At 38.2% G+C, this 21,620-nt stretch overlaps 1 protein-coding gene across 6 annotated transcripts in view; it reads left to right on the plus strand.

Annotated features, from left to right (window-relative positions):
* The first annotated feature begins 225 nt into the window (after positions 1-225).
* Positions 226-21,620, plus strand: part of CCDC88A (coiled-coil domain containing 88A) — a 126,676-nt gene continuing 105,281 nt past the window's right edge. For 5 of the 6 annotated variants that reach the window (XM_007189993.2, XM_057557795.1, XM_057557796.1 and 2 more), the window contains exons 1-2: positions 228-1,118; positions 1,218-1,318. In XM_007189993.2, the coding sequence (XP_007190055.2) occupies positions 1,056-1,118; positions 1,218-1,318 (164 nt within the window). In that variant the 5' untranslated portion in view covers positions 228-1,055. Of the gene's footprint in view, positions 1,119-1,217; positions 1,319-21,620 lie in introns of all 6 variants that reach the window. The other variant, XM_007189991.2, reaches the window with a different exon arrangement.

Below are 21,620 nucleotides of genomic sequence, written 5' to 3' on the forward strand. Positions count from 1 at the left end.
GAAGCAGCCGCAGCGAGCGCGCGTCCACGCCTCGCCCACTGCCAAGATCTGGGCGGCGGCGGGGCCGGCCCGGCGGCGCGCGCGCTGGGGAGCGCGCTCATGCAGCGGTTTTCTTCTCCCACAATCCAGAGGCTGCGGCGCGGGAGGGGCGGGGAGTCGGCGGAAGGATATGGGCGCGGAGGGAGCAGCGCGCCCCCTTTGACGGCGGGCTGGAGGCTCTGGTTGGGCGGCGGGGAGCAGGGTGTGATGCGGCAATGCGGTTCTGAGGCCGTTACTCTGGCTCCTCCGGAGAGGGCGGAGAAGGAGGCTGTAACGCGGCGGTGATTTTCTGCCAGGGCTTCCCTGAGGCGCACTGAAAAGGCTGGCGGGGCTCGGGAAACTGGGGGGTTAGGGACACACATTCAAGCCCCCACCCCCTGGGAGGGGAAGGGGGCAGGCGGCGAGGCTCGGGGTCGGCGGAGGGATGGTGTGCGGTCGGTGGGAAGGGGCGAGCCCTGCCTGTCGTTGGTGAGGGGCTGCGGGCAGGGGCGGCTCCGCGGGTCAAAGCGGCTCCATGCCCACTGGTGGGTGAAACGTGTGGAGCGGAACGCGGAGGTCAAGTCTGACGGCCGTTCGCAACCCTTAACGTGGTATCTAACGTGGGATTTCATTTAGCCCACGGTGGATTAATTCATTGGGGGCAGCCTCGCTGGTCTGGCTCCTCCAGGAGCTGGGCAACCTTGACGGGCTTTTTTGTCTTGCTGCTCCAACCCCTTCTCCCTTCCTCCTCCTCCTCCTCCAGATGCCTTTTCTCTGCCCTTCCTCGCCCGGTACAGACATTTCCAGGGCAGGCTGCTGCTCGTGGCTGCTGTCGGAGCCACTTCTCGGGATTTCGGCTCGTTTCCCTCTGGGGTGTTTTTTGAGGAGGGAGAGTTTTTCTCCCCTCCACGATGGGATTTTCTTCCAGTGCCAAAATGGACTTTCATTGATTTCTACTTACTTCTTCGACGTTTAGTGACCAATTCCCTAGGGTTATTTTTGTGGTAGTTCCTTTTTTCAAGTACATTCTCTGTAAAATGGAGAACGAGATTTTTACTCCCCTTCTGGAGCAGTTCATGACCAGCCCTTTGGTCACTTGGGTAAGTGGGGTGTTATTTATTGTATATTTTGCTGCATTATTTGTGGCTGCAGAGATGGAGGTGGGCGTTCGTGTCGTGATGATCATCATTCTGTTCTAGGTTAAAACGTTTGGACCTCTGGCTGCAGGAAATGGGACCAACCTGGATGAATATGTGGCTTTGGTGGATGGGGTGTTCTTGAACCAAGTCATGCTCCAAATGTAAGTGTTCTTTTTTTTTTTTCTTCTAGGTAACTTTTTTTTTTTAAACTTGCATACTGTGAACTTAGAGGCTTTATGTTTTAAGATACTAATTTAGTTTTTTGGCGAGAAAAATTCAGGTGGTTTAAGAATTGGACCTTGAAAGGAGTGATAATCTTACATACCCAGCCCATTTATCACAAGCCAGTAATTATACGTGTTAAAATTGTGAAACTTTAATTTTTCATTCTGCAAATCATGTATTGTCACTTATTGTCTTCAGTGCTGAAATCCAAACCACATTGTATCCTCTTTGGTAATTTGGTAAAATGAGGAGGGGAATTACAGTAGTTTCCTAAGGGGGGTAAAAGGCTTTACTGTGAAGTTATGTGCATTTGGTGCAGAAATGTTTCTTATTAACCTTTGTGTCTAAAAATAAATGGCTCAAAATTTGAAACTGGTGAAGTAATAACAGATTTCAGAGGAAAGAATTTCAAACAACAGTTCTGATTGGTGAGGACTGTTGCTATAGGAAGTACTTTAAATGCATATAACTAAAGTCTGATTAGGTGATTTATTGTGTGAATTAGTAGATTAATATTTGGGGAATCATTTTAAGGTATTCTTAGAGCTAGTTTTGAAATGCAGGTGGTTGAAATCTTGATGACAACTGGCTGATGATTTAGTAGGCAAATCTTTGTCTTTTATGTTCTTGATATTGGGTTTAAATTAAGTAGGAAAGTGATTTTGAGGTAGCAATTGAATATCGAAATCATATTGGTAGCTGGATCAGTGAAATCAAAGCTCCATTTTTATCATAGTTATTGTAGTATATGTGCATTCTCAGCACATCAAGGTAGTGAATATTACAGTTGTGCTCAAAATAATGTGTATTTAGCCTTATTTGTCTTGAATACAAACTGATTACAAGAGTAGTTTGGAACTTTCAATTTTAGGACATTCTTATGTTTTATATGTTTGGAAATTTAGTACATTATTAATAAATAATTGTCACCAGAGAATAAATCTACTGTTAATAGACTAATAACCTAACATGTAAATGATCAATTCTGTATTTTTTTTGGTATTAGTTTTCTTTTTAGATTTTTCTACTTAAAAGAAGGTATAAGTCAAATCCATAAATAACTGTTCCACTGGTAAACTTATCAGTCTGTGTACTCAAAGAGACTCGTAGTCTATATGCTCAAAGAGATTTTTGTGCTATTTTTCATGAATGTGTTGATCCTACAGGGAAGTATTATACTACTACATGTTTTCCAAAAGTGTTTTATTTGTGTAGGCACCCAAAGAAATATATGTTATCTGAACGTGTATGTATATTTTTTTTCTTAAAGAAGGAAAAAGGAATGTAGACATTAATTATTTCCAGGGATAATAAATATATTTGGGGCTGCTCTCCCATGGAACTATCTTTAATCTTTGAAATATCCCACTATTTCCCAAGCAAAATGGTAGAATAATTAAACTGACTTCTATTTTAGGGAACACAAATGACAGGAAGGGTAGCCATTACAGTAGATACTCAGAACTTGTTCCCCTATGTCTCTTTTCTTGTTTGTTTGTAGACAGAAGATTGTGAATTTGTATGCTGAACCCTAAAAAAACAGGTGTGCTCACAAAAATAGGAAAATACATTACTTTAGTTTTCCCCTTTAATGGTTTTTATTTGAATGATTCTTTTTCCAAAAAATACTTAGATTTTTTTGAATCCTAAATTGTTACCCAAGGTGCTAAAAACAGACACTTCAGCTTGTTTCCACTTTGGGTACAGCTTTATACTTAAAATATATATGTGTCTATATTTTGGAAGTAATGGTGTTCCAAAATAGTGGTTGCCAGGTTGTTTTTTCGGGAGGAGCAGCTCCATTCCAAACCTCAAATCTGCTTCTGTTTTCAATTCCACCTCTCAGTTTCTTTAAAAGTTTTTTCAGTGTCCTAATTCTGTTCTGAATGACCTATATAAATTAAAGGAAAAGAAAATTTTAAAAAGGAAGACGTATGTTTTAGCTTTTTAAAAACTATCTTTCTAAAATAAGATCTACACAAATTACCTAATTATTTACCAAATAGGGCAACAAAATACACATTGTTTTAAAAGCTATATTTTACTAATTTTGAAATCATTAAGATTTCTATTAAGCACTTTGCTCAAATTAATGTTTGATTTAATATACTCTATTAAATTGTCAGTTGAAATTGTACCCAGTAAGTTAACCTAAAAGTTAGCTTCAGTCTGAGTAATTTCTAGATTACATTTGGTTGTAGAATTTGTGAGCGAGAACCGTTTGTAAATGCAGCATGTGTATTTTTCTTCATGTTTCTTGTGCTTGGAGTTCATTGAGCTTCTTGGATCTGTGGTTTTGTAGTTTTTATCAAATTTGGAAAAATTTTGGCCATTATTTCTTTAAATACATATCCTTTCTTTGCCTCCTTTCCTCCTTTTGGAAGTCCAATTATATGTATATCAGGCTGCTCGATGTTCACTGATATATACCATTCAATTTTTTTTTCAGTCTTTTTTTCTCTGTTTCACTTTGGATAATCTTGCTAAATTCATTAATCTCTTTTTTCTGTAATGTTTAATCTGCTGTTAATCCCATCCAGTGTATTTTTCATTTCAGATACTGTAGTTTCATCTCTAAAAATTCAGTCTTTTTTATATCTTGCATGTGTATAGATTTCATGCTTTGTCTTTTCTGTAGCTTCTTGAACATGTAGAATACAATAATAACTGGCTTAAAGTTCATGTTTACTTGTACTGTCTGTGCCATTTCTTTTTTTTTTTTAATTTATTTTTATATTTATTTTTGGCTGTGTTGGGTCTTCGTTTCTGTGCGAGGGCTTTCTCTAGTTGTGGCAAGCGGGGTCCACTCTTCATCGCGGTGCGCGGGCCTCTCCCTTTCGCGGCCTCTCTTGTTGCGGAGCACAGGCTCCAGACGCACAGGGTCAGTAGTTGTGGCTCACGGGCCTAGTTGCTCCGCGGCATGTGGGATCTTCCCAGAGTAGGGCTCGAACCCGTGTCCCCTGCATTGGCAGGCAGATTCTCAACCACTGCGCCACCAGGGAAGCGCTGTGCCATTTCTTGATTGGTTTTGATTGATTTTTTTCCTCATTATGGATTGTGTTTTCTTGCTTTTGCATACCTGGTAATTTTTGATTAGATGCCAGACATTTGAAAATTTACTTTGTTGTTGGGTGCAGGATATTTTTGTATCCCATTAAAAATATTCTTGAGCTTTGTTCTGGAATGCAGTTAAGTTACTTGGAAACAGTGATCTTTTCAGATCTTGCTTTTAAGTTGTGTTAGGCAGTACCACTTTGCTTTGTTGCACTGTTGAGGCAAAACCCTTCTGAGTACTCTGGCTGGTGGGAACAGGAACTATTCCCAGACCTGTGTGGTGAGCTCTGGGTGGTGTCCCTGTAATCCGTTTTGGTGGTTCTTTCACTGTCCGTGTGTACTTTCCTCACACGTATATACTTACAAGTACTCAGCTGAAGACTTGAGGGTTACCCTGTGTAGATCTCTGGATCTTTCTGTGCAGCTCTCTCTTAGGTACTCTGCTTTGTATATGACAGTCACCTTGCTGTCTCCATACTAAGTTCTGTCTCATGAACTCAGGGAGACCACTGTGTGTGCTCTGCATAGGTTCCCCATTCCTGTTCTGTGGCCTAGAAACTCTTTCAAGGCAATAAACTGGGGCAATTGTAGGACTTATCTTGTATGTTTACCCCTTATCAGGGATCTACTGTCCTTTGTTGCCTGATGACCACTGTTTTGAAAAACGCTTCATATGTTTTTTTTTTTTATAATAATGTTGATTCCACATTTATTTCAACAATTTGAGGATGACATATATATATTTTTTTAATTTATTTATTTATTTATTTATTTTTGGCTGTGTTGGGTCTTCGGTTCGTGCGAGGGCTTTCTCTAGTTGCGGCAAGCGGGGGCCACTCTTCATCGCGGTGCGGGGACCGCTCTTCATCACGGTGCGCGGGCCTTTCACTATCGCGGCCCCTCCTGTTGCGGGGCACAGGCTCCAGACGCGCAGGCTCAGTAGTTGTGGCTCACGGGCCCAGCTGCTCCGTGACATGTGGGATCTTCCCAGAACAGGGCTCGAACCCGTGTCCCCTGCATTAGCAGGCAGATTCTCAACCACTGCGCCACCAGGGAAGCCCACTTCATATGTTTTGTCTTTTTTTTTTCCCAGTTGTTTCAGGCAGGAGGGTAAATTTGGTTCCTTTTATTTCATGTTGGCTAGAAGTAGAAATCTGTTTATATACTTATAATTACATTTTTGCCCTGCCAGTCTTGTGTTCCTGCTTTCAGATGTGACGTAGAATTTTGTTTAGGATCCTTATGGTAGAATTTTTTTTTTGTCTAAAGAGTTTTTTAAGAGTAAGAATATTGGTTAGTTTAGTGACTCTGGATTTGCTATTTTTGACCTAGAATTTGAAAGTAAAGAGCTGACTTCTTCGTGCCAGTTTATGACTCTGCCTTATAATTTCAGAGTCTGTTCACTGATTTGGGATTCAGTGTGTTCAGAGATGAATCCTGGATTTCATTGAGTAGCTCCTGAATCAAAGAATCTCTGTAAGAGCTTGTGACATGGCATCAGTTCTCATTAACTAATGGGAAGAGGAAGCTATTTAGAGATCTGGAATGATGGGCCAGCTCTTCTGCATGCTGCAGGGCATTTTCCTACTTCAACCAAATGAAATCTTTTTTCCTCAGTGCTAGTTATCAGACATAGGGCTTGGTGACAGTGAAGGGGAAATAATCATTTTCCTGTTTGAGATGTCATACAGTTTTGCAACCAATGTAGAATATTACTTGCTATGAATTTTTAAGGAATTTGTGACATTGTAGTTGATTTCATAATCCTAGTCATATTACCTAAGCAGTTGAAAATATGGATATGTTATAGTTTTAAGTATGGAAAAATTGTTAATAGTATCAGAACAATATTTGGAATTACTTTCTATGATTCAACCCCATTAGATAGCTATAGAAATCTCTACTTGAATAATGTAGTAATTGTGATATACTTGTTATGGCATTTCTTCTTTTAGAATCTTGAATTTGAAGGGACTTGAGAAATCATCTATGAAAATCATTCTTATATGACACATGGTCATCCAACTTCTGCTTAAGTATTTCCTGAGAAACAGCTTCATAAAGTGTACCTAAAGGAGCCATTGAATAGAGGAAGTTGACTGAGAAATCTTCCTTCATTCTATCAGTACTTAAGATTCAAAAATAGATTGTGCTAACTTTATGACTATAATAACCCCAAAGTGACTTATAAAATATATAAGTTGTCTTACCAGGTATGGCATTAACTCTGAATTTTGGTATGGTCTCTCTCATACAATTTTTGTTTAGTTTTGTTTCGCTTTTTTTTGCCATGCCACGCGGCATGTGAGATCTTAGATCCCCAACCAGGGATCGAACCTGCACCCTCTGCATTGGAAGCCCAGAGTCTTAATCACTGGACTGCCAGGAAAGTCCCTGTTTTGCTTCTTTAATAACACACTCATGATGTAATCAGAGTTGCTGTCTCAGTACCAGGTTTTGTGATTTACCTCCCAAACATTTCTCAGATGTGTCCCTGACTTTGGGATTAATGCAGTAGCCCCTGACTGATTTTCTTACCCTTGGCTTGCCCTCCTTCAGGTTGTCTCCTCATCTGTGATCACGTGAAATTTTCTAAAACACAGATTTTATCATGTCACTCCTACCTTTAAGATGGCTCAGTAGCTTTCTTCTGCCCTCAGAGTAAGCTCATTACTTGAGTGTCTAGACTCCTTTGAGGTCTGGCTGCTCCCTAATTCTCTGTTTTCATCTTTGCATGGTACCAATCCTCAGTGCATAGCCTAAGATTGAGCAAACTTAGAGTTCCTAAAGACAAGCTGTGTTCTCATATGTCTCAGTGCCTTTCTAGACACTCTTCCCTTCCTTAGAACACTCTTTCACCTTCTTACTATTGCTTTCTTTAACTTCGCTGCCATTCCCTGGCTCATCCTAGGCATAGTACTCCTCCTTGTGCTTCTATAGGACCCTGTATATACCTTGGTAATATCAGTTCTTGGTTAGGTAGACTCTACTGACTAACCTGTGAATTTCTTGAAGCCAAGGACTTTATCTTTTATCTCTCTGTTCCAAACACAGTGCTTGACACACAGTAGGTTCTTGATACACTTATCTTGAATGAATGAATAATAGAAAGGCTGTCTGGTAAAGTGGAATGAATTTGGGCTTTGAATTAGATGGAGTTGGTTTCATTTCTCACACACACACACACACACACACATGGTGTGTGACCTTAAACAATTTACTTGACATCTCTAAATCTCAGTTCCTACATCTCTAAGATGGGAGATAATGTTTCCTTCCTGGAGTAGACATAATCTCTCCTAAGGCAGGGAGAGTATCTGTTTTCTGTTTTGTTGACCACTGTATCCCCAGTGCTGGTTTTTGTCATTATTATTATCCTGTGCTATACCATACCTACCTATTGATATATATGTTTCCTCAAACAAGTCATGATCTTTCACAGCTTCGTTTTGTGTGATCTCTATTGGTGTCATCGCACTTCTCAATTTTCTCATTTATAAACAGGATAAAAAGAGAATCACAGGGTTATTATAAGAATCAAATAGAATGATTTGTGCACAGTGCTTAGCATATAGCAAGTGCTCAATAAATGTTAGCTGTTGATATCTTTTATTTCTATTAAAATAATTATTTTCCCCTAGACTGCCCTTTCCCCTTATTTTGCCTAGCAAATTCTTCCTCATCCTTTAATACCCTGTGAAGTCCCTTGGCAGAGTTAATTGCTCTCTCCCCTATGATCCCTTATCTACCTTTACTAAATTGTTAAAGTGGTATTATTACTAGAGAGTTAGCATTTGGAGGCTAGAGATTTTATGTTATGAATCACCAGCACTTAGAATAGTGTCTGGTATGTATCACCAGCACCTAGCATAGATTTGGTACGTCATAAGTTTTCAGTAAATGTCAAAGGAATGAAGATGTTTTATAATTTTATTAATTTTCAAAATTCTGAGGATACTTTCTAGTTTTAGTATTGTAGAATTTAGTTTGTTTTCCTTTTTAGTTTGTCTTCTATTTCTCCTTCTTTCTTTTGTTTTCCCTCTGTCCCCTTATTTATTTTAATTACCTTCATTGGATCTTTTCCCCACCTATGTTATGTCTTGCTGAGGTGAGGTGGTAAGAACAATGTCATAGTCCCTGGTTTTGTATGGTAATAGAATATACAGAGCCTTCAGTTTGGTTTCCCATAACTTTCTTGATGATGTTCAACATATTGAGATTTTTGTCCACAGCCTTACAGTTAAAATTCAAATAAAGAATTTGTGGAATTTAGAATTCATAAAGTCACAGTTTTGTATCAGAAGAGGTGGATCCCAACCTCCTGTCCCCATCCCTGGCTCTGTCTGACACCACAAAGAGGTCCTCTGTACATGCCTGTGGACATCTTGCATGCATGCATGAGGTCCAGGCTCTTGTACTCCCTACTCCAAACAGCTGCTCCTTGGCCCAAGGATGTACACATCTGTAGCATAGTCCATCCCAAGGACAGATCTGGGAAAGAGGCCTGCGCAGGTTCTGAAGTTGGGTTAGAGGTATTTAAACAAGAAATTCCATAGTTCCAGTAAATGGAGTGTCATCAAGAAGGGGGAGTGTATGGGTATGTCCTCTTGTTTTCAAGGACTTCTTGCCCAGTAGTGAGGGGCATATCCTGAGGAAGGCCAGAGTGGGGCTCAGGGCAGAGATCTCTTTTGCCGCGATCTATAGATACAGTACTTAGTGAGAAGAATGAAGGGATGGCTCATTCAAAGATCAGTTCATTCATTTAATAGTTTCTGAGTGCTTACTATACAACAAAGTCTATATGACAAACTGTCTGCTAGGTGCTGGGGATGTGATGCCGAGTAAGACATGGTCTTTGCCCACTAGTAAGGGAGACAAGCTTGTAAACAAATTGCAGTGTGACATATGTGCTATGTAGTGGAATTATGTTCTTGGTACAGTGTTGGCACAAAGAGAGAGGTGATTATTTACATGGTGGAAAGGCTTCTTGGAGGAGAAAAATTTGAATTGGGACATGAAAGTTGAGTAGGAGCAATCGGGTGAATAGGAGACACAAATAGTGGGAGTAGGAGGAAGGACATTTTAAGTAAAGAAAATAGCATGAAAAGAAGCATGAAAATGTGAATAAAAATGGAGGAATTGGGGAACTGTAGGATATTTTGTATGGCCAAAGCAGAGATTGTATGCTTTTTGCACATGGGAAATGAATTTGAAGAGGTAGAGAGTGGGAAGCTGTCCTTAAGATACCATGTTGGAAGATTGAGTTTTTTCCCGTGGAGATGTATATTCATTCAGGTCCTCTCCAGAGAAACAGAACCAACAAGATGTGTGTGTGTGTAGAGAGAGAGAGACAGAGAGAGTTAGATTTATTTTAAAGAATTGGCTCATGAGATTGTGGAGGCTTAGTCCAAAATCTAATGGAGTGGGCCTGCGTGAACTCAGGGAAGAAATGCACTGAGTTCAAAGGCAATTTTCTAGCAGAAGGTCAGTCTTTGTTCCATTAAGGCCTTCAAATGGTTGGATAAGGCCCATCCACATTATGGAGGGTAATCCACTTTACTTAAAATCCATTGATTTAAATGTTAATCTTGTCCAGAAAACACCTTCACAGAACATCCAGAATAACATTTGACCAAATATCTGGGCACTGTGGTCCAGCCAAGTTAACACATAAAATTAACCATCTTAACTAGTGTTTCTTTAATTGGGTCCACAGGTGTTCTTGGGAGTCTTTAGGAATTTTTATTTTAAAAATATTTTTTATTTTTGGCTGTGTTGGGTCTTTGTTGCTGCACACAGGCTTTCTCTAGTTGTGGCAAGCGGGGGTTACTCTTTGTTGTGGTGCACGGGCTTCTCTTTGTGGTGGCTCCTCTTGTTGCACAGCACGGGCTCTAGGCGCACGGGCTTCAGTAGTTGTGGCATGCGGGCTCAGCAGTTGTGGCTCGCGGGCTCTAGAGCGCAGGCTCAGTAGTTGTGGCGCACAGGCTTAGTTGCTCCACAGCATGTGCGATCTTCCCGGACCAGGGATTGAACCCATGTCCCCTGCATTGGCAGGCGGATTCTTAACTGCGCCACCAGGGAAGTCCCTCCCACCAGGGAAGTCCCCAGGAATTTTAATGTTTGTGTTTTCATGTCAGTAATTTAAATTCTTCTTTAAGGGGTAATAATAATAAATTTCTTTTGCAGTGATAATTCACAATTGAAAGATTTTTTTTTTCATAGACTAAGGTTAGTTTCTTAAGCCATTTTTTCAAACAGGGGTCTTTGACTCTTAGGATGTCTATGGACAGATCCTCAGAGATTCTTGATAATTCGTTTCTTTAAAAGGTTTCACTCACTACTTTACTCCAGCTTGAAAAACAGTAATATAGGTTACAGAACATTGGAGGAATTGAAACAGATAGCATTTGCATTTTAGAAGGACTGATGTTGGTGCTGATGAGGTCCAGAACAGAGATAGAAACCGCACTGATGTAGAAAGGATATGAAAGAGAGATAATGCTGATGTGGTGGGACTTGGTTACAAGTTTGGTATGGAGCACAAGAGGGGTGTGTCTAGGATGATTATCAAGTTTTTTACTTGGGTGAGGAATGGATGTTAGTGCCTTCTTAAGTAAGGCATTATGAAAAGTTGAGGGGAGGGGAGATGTAGAAAATAATTTTGAGTTTATTTTGGAATGTCTGGTGAGCAGTGAGAAATATCTTTTGGGCAGGTGGATATACATAGGTCTGGTGCTTAGAGGAGAAAGGTTTAGAATAAAGATAGAGATATGGGAGTTAGCTTTTAAGTTTGTAATAGAAACTAAGGACATAGGTGTCAAAAAAAAATACACAAGAGGGCCAATGACATATCCTAGGAAACTGCAACATTAAAAGGCTGGAGGTTTGAGGAAAGTGGACAGTTTCACAAGGCTGCTGGGAGAAAATCACAAAGGGAGTCAGTTAAAGATGAGCACAAGTATTGTCATGAGGGTTGATGGCTTATTTGAGGTTTGGAAACCACATATTCAGTCAGCATGGTTGAATAACTTACCAGGGATGCTTAGCACTCAGAAACTGACAAAAAGATCTGTGGAGTTTATTCAAAATTGGGGATTGATATGTATTATAAATGTGGGATGGGAACATTCTCAGGTGGGATAGTTGAAACGAATAGAGTGTGAGCATTAAAGTGAGGAGGAAAGCGAGTGTCATCGGGGGAGGCTGATAGAGTAGAGTTTGCAATAATGAAGGAACAGTAGGTTTAGAAGGCGTGAAGAGGTGAGACAGAGTGGTATGGGATGTTGAGTTCAGAGGGCACTTTTAGAATTTGAGATTTTTGAGGCTGCAATTCTGAATGGTGATTTAGGGCCACAGTTAGACCATGGTAATGGGTGGATAAAATGGAATAGAGTGAAGATAACTAAGGTTGAGAAGGAACTTATTTCCTTATTCTTTATGAAGCTATGATCTCTCTTTTTTTAAAAGTTTAATTTTATTTATTTTTTTATTTTTGGCTGTGTTGGGTCTTTATTGCTGCATGCGGACTTTCTCTAGTTGTGGTGAGTGGGGGGCTACTCTTCGTTGCGGTGCGTGGGCCTCTCCTTGCGGTGGCTTCTCTTGTTGTGGAGCACAGGCTCTAGGTGTGCGGGCTTCAGTAGTTGTGGCATGCAGGCTCAGTAGTTGTGGCTTGCGGTCTCTAGACCGCAGGCTCAGTAGTTTTGGTGCATGGGCTTAGTTGCTCCGCGGCATGTGGGATCTTCCCGGACCAGGGATCAAACCCGTGTGCCCTGCGTTGGCAGGCGGATTCTTATCCACTGTGCCACCAGGGAAGTCCCAAGCTATGATCTCTTGATTACCACTAGAGGTAGACATAAGTACTTTGAATTAAAATAGAAAGCTGGACAATAAATAGCTCATTTTAACAATGTTATAATTAAAGAAAAAAATAGTAGTAGAGAAAGAAGACCAGTAATTGGAACTTTTATTAGTATAATCTGTGTATTAAAAATGAAACTTTGTCAAATATCTCAATAGTTTTTCAGGAAAATTTTTTAAATGATGTATTCTTAATGTAACATACTTTCCTAGTGACAGCTAGAAAAAAATTTTTGAACTTCGCATTACCATTGACAACATGACTGTTTCCTTTCCCTTGGATGATAAAGGACCAAAGATGATGGTTTAGTTTTAGGTGTTGAGTCTTAGTCCTTGATTAAGACTTGGATTATTAAAAAGTTGTGGAGGCTGAGAAGTGGAGAAAGACCAGTGGAGGTAATACTCCAATCCATTTTTGCCGAGACTGGTTAAGAAAGGGTAAACCACAATAAAATCCTAGTTAATTTGAATGTTCAGTGAAAATGGAGTGTTGTTTACTCATATAATTGAAGGCTAATTTAATTTTCTCCAACTCTTTGTTTAAAATCTTTGTAAATGAATTAAGCTATTGATATATTTCTACCTCTGTGAATAGAATATACATGTGATGATTCATAATCTTCAGTATCTCATTTTATTGTTTTAAACTTAAGTATTTGTGTTAGGTATTGAATGTATATAACTGACCAAGATGAATCTATAGTGAATGGTGAATGATCCCAAGCATGTATTTGAAAGTAAATCTCTGGTTATTAGCTTTTTTCTTTCTTTAATTTGTGTGAGTTTTACATGTTTCTTTTCAGTGAGTGTGTATGTGTGTGTGTGTATTAGCAGGTGTAGATTAGGGAACCCTACTGTTTATAAGTTAGTTAGAAGTTTGGTTTAGCTTCAAGGGTTATGGATAATCAGGGAAGCCTAAATAGGGAGGAAGCTAGATTTGATTCAAACCTTGTAGAATGATTGGACTTGGTTGCCATAGATGAGAGGAGGGTGTTTTAAGCTAGGGAAGCAGCTTGAGGAAAAAGCATATTATGTATATTTAATATTTGGGAGATGGTGAGGGGACTAGCCTTAGTAGAGGATCCACGTTGGAGAACCAGAGTAGGCCAGCTTATGGGAAATCTGAAAATTAACTACAGGTAGTTAATTAAATTAGGCTGCATATGGCAGGCATTGGAGAGCCATTTAAAATTCCTTATTAGAGGATTAAAAGTATTATTTTAGGAAAATAACTTTGGCATTAGTTTGCAGAATAGGTTGAGTATGGAATTCATTTGTTTATTCAATTTATTGAGCATATACTATTGGGTTGGCCAAAAAGTTCGTTCGGGTTTTTCGTAAAATGTTATGGAAAAACCCGAACAAACTTTTTGGCCAACCCAATATTTACAGTATTGTAAGTACTGAGAATTATACCAGTGAATCAGTGGAATCATTCTATCAGTGCTTGATGAACAGGTAAGGAAGATAGATGGTTAGTAATGGATGTCATTTATGCTTTTGGTGTTGAGGTCCTAGATCAGGGTGAGCTGTATGATTGGAGGAGCAAATTCAAGAACTACTGCAAAAGAATTGATGGAATTCTAGGTATAGTGTGTGAAAAGGAAGAATGAAAGATGATGCCAAGGTTAAAGCTGAGTAGACAGACTATATTTAAAATTATATACTTATAGGAAAAATGATGTGAAGTTTGGATACTATTTTGCATGAAGAAATAAGGATATTTAATTTCTTTTTATTTTTCATAACTTGCAACTAAAACATTTAAATGTGTAAGATAGTCATGTGTTTTGACAGTGATGCCTAATTTTATATGAGAAACATTTCAACTGCTGTGTGTTTGTGCTCTTGTTTAAATTCTCATTACTATTAGTTAATGCATATTTCATCTGTGAATTTATTTAGTAAAATAGTTTTAGGATGTGTTATTACAATTCTTTTGGGCTTTTGGAATGCTTTTAAGTCTACATTTATGGGATATAGCTTATGTAGGAGATTTAACAATTCTCTGAAAATTAAGTTGCTTTTTCTTTTTGGCCGTGCTGCACGGCTTGCAGGATCTTAGTTCCTCTCCCAGCGATTGAACCTGGGAACTTGGCAGTGAAAGCTCCGAGTCCTAACCACTGGACTGCCAGGGAACTCCATTGCATTTTAACTGTTTAGAATTTAGTGCTCATTATGGCATACTTCTGTTAATTGTGAGGATTTAAAGTTTTGTCTGTGCTAATAGAGGTTAAAACAGTGTTTCAGAGTTTGGGTAGTGCTGTCTTCAAATTTTTCTGTTATCTGAGAATATTCATATAATTACTCTGTTTTGCACATTATTCTGAAGACATAGGATGTTGCAGAGTTATTTACTCTGGTCTTCTTTGCATAGTTCTCCAGAGTTTTGTTTGTTTGTTTGTTTTTAATTCTATTTAAAAAATTAAATTCTTAAATTTATAGAGAAATTAAGCTCATTATTTATTGAGTATTGCACATTTTTCTTTTGAACATCCCATTATTCATGAACTTTGCTGTTCCCAGTCACTTTTAACCTATTCTAAAATCTTAGGTCATCTGTTCCTCTATTAAAAACTAGTGACCCATTTTATTAAATTGGATGTCCCCAAAACAGTTTATTCCTCCTGGGCCATTTGTAGACCATCTTGCCTATTAATCATTCCTTACCTCCCTATTTGTGTGCGTTTCTTCTAACTTGGTTTTCAGTTGATCACATCTTTTTCAATACTACACTTGTTTTACGTGTGGCTATTTTTTCTCTTCTATTTTACTTCTTTTTACTGTATTTTTCCTTTCATTTCTGTCTGTCCTTACCAGTGCCTTTTAAATAGGCATCTATTATTTTGCTTTTAATTGGTGGGCTTATAATGAAGTTAGCTTGTGATCCTTTTGGATCACTTTTATGGTGTCCTGAAAAGGGCATATTAAACCAATCTTGTTTAAGAATTCTGCTCTTTATAGAATTCATATTCTTAGAGTTACCCTTAGAGTTATGGGGGCTATTTTTTTTAATATTAGAAGAACTGATGATGAAAAAGTATTTTCTTATCAAATTTTAAAAATTCTTACTTCAGGTAAGATTCTATGATTATGCATTTTAGTTCATTAATTAGAAGAGATTGTACTTTCAAAAATACTTTTTAAGTTTTTCCTCATTTTAGAGGGCTATATTGCTTCTCAAAAATGACAATGATACCTGTCACTGATAATTAATCAAGTGAACTATTTAAATTACCCTAGGAGGGTTTATGGACTTCAGGTTAAGTATCTTTAGTGAATCAATAGTGTGGGAGTGAAAGCCATACTGGTTAATAAGTCTGTCACTGATCAAGGAAAATACCTAACTACATATCAGCTCAGTTTGAGATTTCTTGAGTCTGTAGGACTGACTGGATCTGGAGCATATACTGCCCTAGGATACTGATTTAAACAGACTTCTGTGACCCGTTCTTAAGGGTGAAGGTTCCGTCACCAGTCAGTGATGCTCGTTGGTGCTATATAAACAATTTTTGTTTCAGTGACTGGCCATGTGGTTGACCACTGAATAAGTGAAGATTCTGTTATTTTATGAAGGCACTGATTAGCATAATACTACGTCCTCTGGTTTCTATAATCAAGAACAGGAGTTGATTTGCCTAATACAGTGGTTCTCAAAGTGGGATCAACAGACACCTGGGGGTCTGTCTGGTTCTCTGTCAAGTCAAAATTATTTTTATAATAATATTAATATGTCATTTGCTTTTCTTGCCTGTGTTGCAAAAGCAATGATGGTATGAAAGCAAAGGTGGGTAAAACTGCTGACATCTTAGCATGAATCAAGGAGTAAGTACCAAGTTGTGCTGGTAGTCATTGTATTCTTCACACTTTGTACTTGTGGTTAAAAAGAAATCCAGCTTCACTTTAAAGTGCCCTTGATGAAGCAGTAAAAGTTATTTTATTGAATCTTGACCCTTGAGTAGTGTACGTGTCTTTTTTTTTTTTTTTTTTTTTTTTTAAGGCGGCTCCACGTGGCATGCAGGATCCTAGTTCCCCGACCAGGGATCAAACCCGCACCCCCTGCATTGGGAGTGCAGAGTCTTAACCACTGGACCGCCAGGGAAGCCCCCCTGTACATGTCTTTTTTTTTTTTTAAGATTTTTTAAAAAATTTATTTATTTTTTAATTTATGGCTGTGTTGGGTCTTCGTTTCTGTGCGAGGGCTTTCTCTAGTTGTGGCGAGCGGGGGCCACTCTTCATCGTGGTGCGCGGGCCTCTCACTATCGCGGCCTCTCTTGTTGCGGAGCACAGGCTCCAGACGCGCAGGCTCAGTAATCGTGGCTCACGGGCCCAGTTGCTCCGCGGCATGTGGGATCTTCCCAGACCAGGGCTCGAACCCGTGTCCCCTGCATTGGCAGGCAGATTCTCAACCACTGCGCCACCAGGGAAGCCCTGTACGTGTCGTTTTTTACATTCTGTAGGAAAAAATGGGAAGTATGCATAAAACACTTCTGTTGCCTAATGGAATATAATGATTATCTCAAGAAAAAGTACTCATGATGTTTGAGTTGCAAGGCCAAACAAGTCTCTGTTTTGTGGAACACTGTTTTGTTTTTTTTAATTTATTTATTTTATTTTTATTTATTTTGGCTGTGTTGGGTCTTTGTTGCTCTGCGTGGGCTTTCTCTAGTTCCGGCGAGCGGGGGCTACTCTTCATTGCGGTGCGAGGGCTTCTCACTGCAGTGGCTTCTCTTGTTGCGGAACACGGGCTCTAGGCGCGCGGGCTTCAGTAGTTGCTGCGCGTGGGCTTTCTCTAGTTATGGCAAGCAGGTGCTACTCTTCATTGCAATGCGCGGGCTTCTCATTGCGGTGTGTTCTCTTGTTGCGGAGCACGTCTAGAGCGCAGGCTCAGTGGTTGTGGCGCACGGGCTTAGCTGCTCCGCAGCATGTGGGATCTTCCTGGACCAGGGCTCAAACCCGTGTCCCCTGCACTGGCAGGCGGATTCTTAACCACTGCGCCACCAGGGAAGCCCTGGAACACTGTTTTTACTCGAAAGAATGACTGACAGACAAACCATAGTTATTCAGGCTTGAGTATTCGGCACTTTTTCAAAAATGAATAAAGTGAGCCTATCACTTCAAGGAAAATAACTGATACTACGTTTGTCAGTGGTAAAATTGAATTATAGAAACCATGAGCTTGGTAGCTTCTCAATATTTAAAGACTTTTCTAATGAGATTGGAGGTGATAAAAATCAATGATGTAATTTTAAAATATTGAATAATAAAATGTGCAGCATTTGGAAGATTGTATAACTCAATGAACCAATTTTCAAAATGACCAATGCTTGATAAGAAATCATGCGTATGTAAAAGATCCATTCAACATGCCAGATAAACCAATGGATTTTAATGTATAACAGTAAGAAAAGTTCATTGATAAGGGCTTCGGATTCCAGATTTCGTCCAACCTTTAAAAAAGTACCACTTCACTGAATTTTGGTAGTATCAAAGAAGAATATCAATAATTATCTGAAAAGGCTATTAAAATACTCTTCCTTTTACTGATTGCATGTTTATGTAAAGTCAACTTTTTTCATATACTTAGACAAAATAATGTATCACAACACATTGAATGTAGAAGCAGATTTAAGAATTCAGATGTCTTCTATTAAGCCAGACATTAAAGAGATTTGAGATTTACTAAGTTATGAAAGAATGTCACTCCCCTCTAAAATTTTTAGTGTTTTTGAAAAAGATAGCTACTTACCATAAAAATGTTCTTTATGTTAACATATGAGTTTGTTATTTTTAGATGGACTAATAAATTATTTTTTACTTCTTAATTTTAATTTCTAATATAATAAATATAGATATATGTAACTCACATAAATAAAAGCTCCTTAGAGTTTAGAGTTATCAGTAATTTTTAAGAGTGAAAAGAGGTCTTCAGGGGACTTCCCTGGCAGTCCAGTGGTTAAGACTTCGCCTTCCAATGAAGGGGGTGCAGGTTTGATCCCTGGTCAGGGGGTAAAGATCCCATATGCTCGCGGCCAAAAAAAACCAAAACATAAAACAGAAGCAGTATTGTAACAAATTCAATAAAGACTTTAAAAATGGTTCACATCAAAAAAATCTTTTAAAAAAAAGAGTGGAAGAGGTCTTCAGACCGAAAAGTTAGAAAATTGCTAGACTAATATTTGAAGGGCTCATGTTGGCTCATTCTAAGAAGTAAAGGGTAGATCTTTAGTCATTTTATCCAATTCAGATAAAACCAGAGTTAAGTGTATTGGATTTTTATTCTATTTCTGTCCATTTGCAATTTTTAAATCAAAGCATTAGTTCTGTTTGTTAAATCAGTGAGTATCATGCTGTACTGCTAGCTCAATCTTGGGCTAACTAGAAAATGTCAGATATTTCTTCAACTTTCGAATCTTAAATTATGTATCTTAAATTATGAGAATGTACAGAAGGGGGTTGGGCTGTGTCCATAATGTCTATGTGGTAATTATGTAGCACATACCTCTCCAAGAATGACTATTCAGTCATTGTGAAGATCAAATTAGTTAACATATGTGAAAATATTTTGTAGATATTTAAAAGATTATATATTAATATTAGGTTTTATTGTTGGCCATCACGCACAATGATTGAGTTTGTGAGAAGGGGGAGATACTACTAAGGTGAAGGGATACTTTTTTTTAAAACCACTTATTTCCCTGATACGTTACTACTTGAATAACCCTAAATGTGATGATATTTACCCAGTTAATAATTTTTCATAAAGCTATCATATTGGTATATGTACATTTGAAGTCAGATATGTAAATAAGTTAGTTATTTCAAAATGTTTCGAGGTGACATGTAAATACTGTGCGGTTATATGTTTCATAATATAAAATATCTCAAAAAATGTTTTAAAAACTCTGTATACAACTAGCTTTAAATTAGAATGGCATTATCAAAAACATGAGCACATGTAGTTGTTAAGCACCAACACTAAACAGATGGTCCAAGAGGATACATAAGAGGTTTGAAGTCTGGGTAGAAGAGCATAAAGCCATTAAAACTATCAGATTTCTGTTTCTCATAGATATTAGTCAATAAATAAGTAAAGATATAATCCTTGGTTACATAAGGACCAAATCTTAGAATATTAGTGTTGCAGAATTACTGTCTTTTCCTTCTTCTTTTACTCTAATTTAAAAATTACTGTATACAGTGGTAGATAATACTATAGCCTGTTTATTGAAATTAATGTATCTTGTCATAAGTAGGTCATTTATAAATGTGAAATTGCTTGAGGCTGTCTTTTACTGCCATGTTGCATTTAACTTCTGGTTGGACAGATTTGAGCTATATTGCTAGGCTATTTGCCTCTAAAGCATTTTTCAGTTTTCATTTTGTAAGAGGAAATGGTCGATTTGAGATTATGTTGGCTTAGAAATAGTTGTATATAATTAGAAAGGTACTTGCTCATCTATCACATGTGTGTTATTCAATAGCTCATCTTTTATTTTAAAAAAAGGTCTTTCCAAAGATAAAGTCTGTTTTTAAAAACAGGTATGCTTTCAAAAAGAGCTTAAACAAAACTTCATTAATTATGATTGTCTATTCTGAATTAATCTTTGTTTAGCATTTTAAATATTAAACATGAAGAAAAGACAGGATATTTAGAATACTGAGTAAACTACAATTTCTTTTTAGAGAATTCTGGACTTATACCAAGTGTGTTTAAATTTCTGTACTGTAACTTTTACTGTGTAAAGAAATAAACCTTAAAATACATGCAGGAATGGAGTGCTTTCTATATTTACATAAAATGCATACTTTTTACAGAAGAAATGTTTTATATTGTTTTATTTTCTTATGCATAGTCTCACACATCTTATTACCCTCAGTCTCTAGCATTGAATCTCGCATATATAGCCTCGTATTTTTCCCTAGAAGTAAATGAAATAGACAGGCTTCATGAAACAGAATTTTTTGTGGGTGTCTTTTCCCTCTTTAAAAAAATGTTTTACATGGTTAAAAGAATTAGTTAATACCAAAATGTTCATAATGAAAAACAGCAATCCCTGCCCTAACTTACATCTCAGTTCTGTTCCCCAGAGTAAAAACTTTTAACTTTTTTTTTAGCAGTTTCTTCTGTCACTTAGCCCCAAATATAGTAAAAAAATGCCTACCCTAGTATTTATTTTATTTTTTTACCCTAGTATTTCTTGGTTTATCCCTTTTAGGCATTATCTACTGACTTCCTGATAATGGTAGGTGAGATTTTAGCCTTTTATATGTCCCATCTCTTTATTTTCTTACCCTGTCCTTCTAATTTGTTTCTTTATTATAAGTTTAGTTAAATCAGTAATCAGTATTCACATATAATGTTTCCTTCAGAGGCAGGTAGTGTATCATTATTACATTTTTCTTTTTTAAAAAAATAGTACTTTCCTAAAATTACTAATTTTCTTTATCTTGGTTTTTTTTTTTGGGGGGGGGGCTGGGTTTTTTTGGTTGGGTCTTCGTTGCTGCGTGCAGGCTTTCTCTAGTTGTGGCGAGCGGGGGCTACCCTTCGTTGCGGTGTGCGGGCTTCTCATTGTGGTGGCTTCTCTTGTTGCAGAGCATGGGCTCTAGGCATTCGGGCTTTAGTAGTTGTGGCACGAGGGCTCAGTAGTTGTGGCTCGTGGGCTCTAGAGCGCAGGCTCTGTAGTTGTGGCGCACGGGCTTAGTTGCTCTGCAGCATGTGGTATCTTCCCAGACCAGGGATCGAACCTGTGGCCCCTGCATTGACAGGTGGATTCTTAACCACTGTGCCACCAGGGAAGTCCCATAAAGTTACTAATTTTCTTGATTTGCATGAATTTCAGTAAATCCGTCCTTAAGTGTTCAACTCTTTTTCATGGGAGTTGAGATTAAGACTTTTCAGGCAGTTTCACCTGAGGGAAATCCCTCTCACATAAAGAGATCATGTTCTTGGGGTCAAAGGGCCTGTTTTCATGATCCTAACATATGTCAGTATGACCCTAACTCAAGTTAAGCGTGAATCAAATGGGAAACCCAAGCCTAGTAATCGAAAGTTTATTGCTCTCTAGGTCCATAACTAGAGTGCTTAGCAGTTACCTTTTTCCCAGATTTCTAAAGTAATTTCATCTGATATCCTTAGTATGTAAAAGCTGAACTGTTCCCTCTTTTTATATTCAGAATTGTTTTAATTGTTATAAACAAACTTTCTCAGAGGCTGAAGAAACTTAATATAAAACTTACAGATTTTTTTTTTTGTAAAAAAAAATTCATAAAAGATTTTGAACAAACCAAAATTCTAAATTCTTAAAACTTGCTAATTCTTAGAAG

This window comes from Balaenoptera acutorostrata, chromosome 12, assembly GCF_949987535.1.
Source record: "Balaenoptera acutorostrata chromosome 12, mBalAcu1.1, whole genome shotgun sequence".
NCBI lineage: Eukaryota > Metazoa > Chordata > Mammalia > Artiodactyla > Balaenopteridae > Balaenoptera > Balaenoptera acutorostrata.